The 7,360-nt window shown below is 30.8% G+C and overlaps 1 protein-coding gene across 1 annotated transcript; it reads right to left on the reverse strand.

Moving 5' to 3' along the window:
- Positions 1-1,022: 1,022 nt before the first annotated feature.
- LOC112504136 (GDSL esterase/lipase At1g71691-like) lies at positions 1,023-2,922 on the reverse strand. The gene is made up of 5 exons (XM_025108090.1): positions 2,637-2,922; positions 2,282-2,409; positions 1,920-2,159; positions 1,332-1,581; positions 1,023-1,243 (listed from the first exon to the last, which is right to left on the reverse strand). The coding sequence occupies exons 1-5, from the start codon at positions 2,920-2,922 to the stop codon at positions 1,023-1,025; spliced, it is 1,125 nt and encodes a 374-aa protein (XP_024963858.1).
- Positions 2,923-7,360: the final 4,438 nt, after the last annotated feature.

The following is a 7,360-nucleotide window of genomic DNA, read 5'->3' on the forward strand; positions in this document are numbered from 1 at the left end:
AGGTTGATTAATCATTTTTATTGTGGAGGGTGTTAATCATAGATATTATCATTTTTATTATTTTAATTTTAGAGAAATACATGAAACAGTTTCATTAATATTAGAGAAATACATGAAACAGTTTCATTAAGTATTATATGAAACAATTTCACAACCATATATGAAACAACTTCATCAAAAAAAGTATTATATAAAACAATTTCACAAGATTAAACAATTTCATGAAAAAATTTCATACGATTAAACAATGAAATCGACAGATGAAGGTGGTTTGCACGGTTTACACAAATGAGAGCGGTTTTCATATGTATATATATATACATATATATATATGTATATATATATATACATATATATATGTATATATATATACATATATAGGGTATATTTCTTTTACAACCTTGTGCATTTGTACAACCTTTGCARCTCAATTAATTGAGATATTTATAGAAATGATTGAAGTTCATTTATTATGATTTGAATATTTATGGAATATGAATAGAGTTTATTAATTAAGATTAATACTTTATATTAGAAAACAATTAATTGATTAAAAATTGAATGGTTGAGATGAGTGTTGTATAGGGTGTAGGAATGACAAACGATGTAGAATAACATCCCTCTACATATATATATATATATATATATTGTGCTGATTCTTTGCTGAAAGATCAGACATCATTTTTTCCCTTTTGATGGAATTGTATGATCACCCATCATTTTTCTCTCTTGTTTTTTAGGGTTTGCATTTGTACACTAGTTTAGATATCATTATATTTTAGTCTGTAACTAGTTTAGGTTTTGTGTAATTTGTACTTTGGTTTGTAATAATAGTAGAGAAATGTATTTGATTATTAATTATAAGAGATGGTTGCAGGTTTTGCCCTAAAAACTTCTGTGTTCAGTTAGAGAGAGGAGGAAAAAGTAGGCCTTCATTTTCTACTAGAAAATTGGATAGAGCAGCAAATAGCCATAGATTTCATGGTAGCAGCTTTGGTACATGCACAAAGTATCATACATCATCAAATGTTTGCTAGTTGTTGAATATTGATGGGATAAACAACATCAGGAGTACCACTGAAAGCCTTCTTTCCCATCAGTACATTCACTGCTTCCGTTGGATGGAATGCGTCCCAAAACAGGTACTCGTTCCTGTTCGGACAAGGGGTTTGGAACGGTAAACACGTTATCTGCCCTCTGTTTCTACCTATCCCGCAACATCCCCTATTAAGCACACGAAATCCTGCATCACAAATCCCAAAATGGTTTACACATTTTATCGATTTGAAGCTAAATGATGTCGAATGTGGAATGTTGTATATTATATATACCGTAGGATCTAGCGTTAGAAAGAATATCTTGGAACATGTTATGGACGTCAATGAAGACAAACTTAGAACCAGGCAGATTGGTGCTTAGATTGTCGATCATGTTCCTCATGTTGGCATTGAATGGTAAGACAAGCTTGTTCACATCCTCGGAGCATTTCCCAGTCGTGCCTTGAGCTAGTATGCTTGGAATACAACCCATCATTCCAATCCCAGCCAAAACGAATTTCCGGGCTCCAAGATTGTAAAGTTTCTGATTCAAAACGTACGTCCCACGATATGTTTAATGAAATCAGCATTTGTATGATTTGAAACTAATGGGAATAAGATATAGTCCTTGAGCTAAATGACCATTTTCCTCGTTCAAATTGGTTTTCTAACCATTTCTCGCTTTGGTTGACCCAGATGTCACTACTTCAAACTGATTGAATTTGAACTTTTTTTAACTTTTAGCTAGGTCCGCAATATATCATGGAAGTAGTGACATTTGGGTCATCCCGGGAGAGAAATGGTTAGAAAACCGATCTGGTTGTGGGAAATGTTCATTTGAACTAATTTCTCTAAGAGATATGGTGATGAGCTTTTTGATACCGTGAGTTGAGTAGTGTATTCATGGGACAAGAGGTCTGCAAACTGTTGACCGTTATACTCGTTGCGGGTAGGGTAATTTGGCATGAGGTAGTTGTTTAGGTAGTCATTGCTACCCATTCCTACGAAGAAAATGCTTCGAGAGAGCATCTGAGCCACATCGGTTGCACCTGAATTGTCGGTTATTCGATCCAATGAATTTTCAAAGTTGTCAATCTGTTGATTAAATGGGATACGACCCACCTACGAACGTGATAACCACAAAAATTAATACCAGAAATCACCAAAACTCCAACTAAGATTCATAAGAGAAAATATGTAAACCGAATACAGTCCGATAGACTTCAAGATATCTGCTAACTTACAAAATTTCGACCAGTTATATCCAGGATTCCAGAAGCAGCAGAAGCGAAATTGACACCATGAAGCATTTGATCTCCTGAATTTGATGCTTCGGAGTAGGCTGGTATTAGTGGCAACCCTAGCAATTCCGCTGCATTCATATGTATACATGGAGTTATCATATATGTCCATATATATATATATATATATACTTGGAATCACGTGAGACTAGCATGTTTTCGTAATATCCATGAGATCACTTTTTTACTGTGAATGTTTAAATAACAATTCACGTTTAATTTGCTTTAAAGTTAAGTGATCTTACATTAAAAGTAGATGTATTTATGCAAAACACACTAAGAAAATTAGGAAAAGAACCTATTTCATCAACCATGGTGTAACCATTGGAGAATCGACCAGTGGGACCTCCATTGAAGTCAATGCCATAAGGAAAATAATTGGCTTTTGCAAACGAAGTCAAGTCATTGTTGTTGCCATTGTCAATAAGCGAGTCTCCGAATACGAACATCGCCGGAACCACCACATCACCACCGTCTCCCGCTTCTTGCCCTACAACTAACCCACCACCACTCCGCAACATGCAAATCACCAACACCCACAAAACCCACCAAAATCTAAAAGCTGACTTCTCTACGCCTTCCATATTAAGCTGTGCTTATGCTCTCAAGACAGATGCCAGATGCATGGAGTAAGAGTGGAATAGGGTTTTGCAGAAAAGTTATATAGAGAAGAGAGCGTATTTACGTATAGTAGGAAGTAGTTGGAAATCAGTAAATGCTTCTACGCTATAATAACTTTATACCTTATGTTTTTTTTAATTAATTAACAATGGTGTTATTTGTATTGAATTCATGCAACATACATTTTCAAAAACATTATACAACTTTTAAGCTTTTTAATCAATAAACTTCACATTAAAGAAATGGAAAGGCGTGGTTTGTTCACAGATTTCAATGAAATCCAATAGAGTTAGAATGGTTAATCTGGGAAAATTGCACCAAAATAGAACAAACTTTCACTTAATTTTTATTTTGTGGAATCAACTTTTAAAATCGTTATTTTGAGGAACCAACTTGTACTTGATTCTTATTTTGAGGAACTAACTTTCAAAATTGTCATTTTGGGGAACCAACTTGCACATGATTCATATTTTGGGGAACCAACTTGCAAAATAATTATAGAAAAATAACTAAAATTCTTTTTTTCCAAAAATTAATGCGATAAAATTTATTTTTCATTTCAAATCTCTTTTTTTTTAATTTAAATATCAAATTGAACATTTTTGAAAAAAAATCCAAATTACCAGAATAAAAATTGTTTTTTACTAATGCAAAAAAAATCAATTTAATAGAAAAAATAATAATTGATGCAATAAAAAATAAAATATTAAATATCACATTCAAAATTTTTATATCTAACCAATTGCATCAATTATATTTTTCTATTAAATTGATTTTTTTTGCATTAGTAAAAAATAATTTTTGTTGTGCTAATTGGTTTTTTTATAAATGTTCAATTTGATATCTGAATTAAAAAAACGAGATTTGAAATGAAAAATAGATTTTATTGCATTAACTTTTGGAAAAAAAAGAATTTTAGTTATTTTTCTATAATTATTTTGCAAGTTGGTTCCCCAAAATAAGAATCAGGTGCAAGTTGGTTCCCTAAAATGACGATTTTGAAAGTTGGTTTTTCACCAAAATATGAATCATGTGCAAGTTGGTTCCCCAAAATAACGATTTTGAAAGTTGGTTCTCCAAAACAGGAATTAGGTGAAAGTTCGTTCCATTTTGATGCAATTTTCCCATTATTGATACGAGGACATGGTTATGACTAGGTTACGAGGTGTGTTGCGCTTCAACATGCATAAATTTTGCTACAAGATCCTGTTTCTAGCCATAATACGATTGATTTGAAACTTGAATGGAGGAGCATGCCCTTGGCAGGCCCCAAATACAAAATTTTTGAGGTCTAAAAAACGTTTGAACATGTTTCTCTAGACACTTTTGTGGTTTTTGCTATGTTTTTAATTTTTCGTTTCCGGGCCATTTTTATTTGTTTATCTTATATAATTATATCTATATAACTTGGGGTGGTCAGACTTGAAATACAGAGACTTTCATCTCCATCCCAAATTTGAGTTCACGATGAATTCTATTGTTTTGAACTTAAAGTTTGGTATTTCGTTGAATCAACAAACTTTAGAAAGACTGTTTTCAGTTATTCACTAAAGCAAACGTGTTTGATTTTTGTTTAATTTTTATACACTGCATCAATTATATTTACCAAATCAATTAAGCCGGTTTTATTAGCAATTAGCATGGCTTGGATATTCATTCAATTGAATCTTTACAACTTGGAAAATCAACGAAATTCAATTTCACATGTTTAAAAACTTTATACAAATAACAAAATTTACAAACTTTTGAAGCATTTGTATAGTATTTGAAATATTTTTTTTCGACATAGAGGGGGCAGCCCTTCCAACCAAGAAAAAAAAAGGTATAGAAATTTTTTTTATTTTTTAAACTTTTTTATAAAATACAGGAAGCAAAACCAAGGACAGTATTTGAGAGAAAGCAGAAAGCTAAATTGAAGTAACCATCAGAAAGGAGCAAAGCTCAGAAAAAAGAAGATGAGAACAAAGAAAAGGGAGGGGGAGTATTTGAAATATTACACAAATGATAAAATGGTACAACTACTTGTACAAGCATTTGATAGAATTATCCAAAAATACATTTTCTATTTTTTTTAATAAAAATAAAAAAATCCAACAAACTTTTTCATTTTGATTGGTTTAACTCCTAAACTATTTTTTTGAATTAAAAAATTATTAAACTTTTTCATTTTAAATGATTAAGTCCCTAAACTATTATTTTAAATAAAAAACCATTAAACTTTCATATTTTGAATGATTAACACCCTGGATTTTTTTTTAAATAAATCAATCATCAAACTTTTACTAGTCAGTTAATGTAATTTTTTTGGGTTAAAATGATGTATGTAACCAATTGTTGGTCCCTTGAGGGTCTACAAAATAGTAAAATAGTTTGTAGAACGGGGGGATGAATACAAACACAATATTTTCAAATTTAAAATATATATATTGATAAAGAAGATCAATACATATTTTACAAGATTGTTTGCGGAAAGATAAGGTGATAAAAACATATCTAAACAATCTTTGGTTACACACGAATTCTTAGCAATACCAGAGAAGAAATGTTGTAAAGAAGATCATTTACTTAAGCTAGAAAATGCTTTAAGTAAGAATTAGGGTTAGAGTGAGTTGCGCGCGCTGTGCATGGAAAAGAAACACTTCTATTTATACCCAGTGCATTAAATGTTCATTTAATGCAATATGGTAGGGTTAGAGTGCATGCCAAGCCTTAAGAGGAAGGCTTGTCCTTTGCTACAGTGAATAGTACAAAAAGCATTATTCATGAGCAAACATCCTTACCTAAAATTGGTGGACAATAGAGTCGATTAGTCGGCTCCGTACCGTACCAACTTTCATAAGGGTATGGATTTGTCCTTTGTGTGCATAAGAACAAGACAACAACAATTGTGCTAAGCAAGCTTCATTTGATCGCTGAATGCTGGAATGACCTGAAAGTCTCTTCATTATTCATTGAAGCTTAAGCAGTCTTCACACATATGTAGACAGACTTGTGATCACTGAGTAATGCTTCAGATCACGTACTCGCCAGTCTCCAGTCTTCAGTTTCAGTCTTCGACATTTACTGAAGGTTCTTTGGTGTGAGTGTTATCTTCTTGAAGCATCACTGTCTCTGATAGATTTACAATACAAGTTCTTCATCGATCACTGAACAGGCCCAGTTGAAGATCGCTATAACTGAAAAGACAGAAACATAAATACAACGTATAAGTGAAAAAAGATTATCATCAAATCACTGAGAGAGAGGATCAACACCAATTTTTAAAAATGCAATTATATATTTATTAAAAACATGTTCAAGTACTTAATCAATCAAAATGAGAAAGTTTAATGCTTTTTCAATCGGGAACATTGCATAAAAATGGAAGCAGCTTTCACCTGATTCCTATTTTAGGGAACCAACTTTTCAAAATCATTATTTAAGGGTTTCTATCAAACTTTTTGTTTATTTAAAGGTTTGGTTAACATGTTGACCTGTTAATGTTGACATCATCCAGATCTTTTTCCAAGTACGACATTCCACATCATTATTATGATTATAAATATAAATCTAAAATGTTGACATATCATATTAATTTTTTTTAAAACTAATATTCCAAGTCATATTTTAAAATTGCAAAATAATTATAGAAAATTAACTAAAATTCGGTTTTTTCAAAAATTAATTATAAAAGAATTAATGCAATAAAATCTATTTTTATCTTAAATCTCGTTTTTCAAATAAAAAAATTCAAATATCAAATTAAAGATTTTTTCAAAAAAAAATCCAAATTATCAAAATAAAATTTGTTTTTTTTACCAATGCAATAAAAAAATTAATTCAATAAAAAAATTTAATTGATGCAATAAAAAATAAATCTTAAAGTTTAAATCAAATTTGGCTAATCAAACTAAAATAAAAGTTTGTTCACAACGTTCGAATCATTAAGATTAGAATAAATTCGATAACAAGACATTGTTAGAAAAAAAAATTGGTTGAAAATCTTCAATCTTCGACTGCTTGAATCATCCTTATTAAACTTAACCATCAACCGTAAACTATGGAACTGATCGAACTTCATCGTGAATTTGTGCATCAACTATATCAACTTGCCCTATGTAAACATATGCAAGTTATTGCAAATATGTAAGTTATATGCAAATATGCAAACAAAGTGTGACTATATATATGAATATACCTTCCCCAGCAGTAATTGGTATATTCGCCTCAAAACTAACCCGTGAATTCTGCAAAATAAACATACTTTTAGCTACAATATTTGATTGATATATATATATATATATATATGGGAGCGTTCAAATAAAAACCACCTAATTTGTACAAACCGTACAAACTTCATTCAACTAATCATAATTTTTTATTTTGTTCATTTTTTTTTGTAATTATGAGATGTTGATTAAT

Source organism: Cynara cardunculus, unplaced genomic scaffold (genome assembly GCF_001531365.2).
Source record: "Cynara cardunculus var. scolymus isolate 2C unplaced genomic scaffold, CcrdV1 Un_Scaffold_4752, whole genome shotgun sequence".
Lineage (NCBI taxonomy): Eukaryota > Viridiplantae > Streptophyta > Magnoliopsida > Asterales > Asteraceae > Cynara > Cynara cardunculus.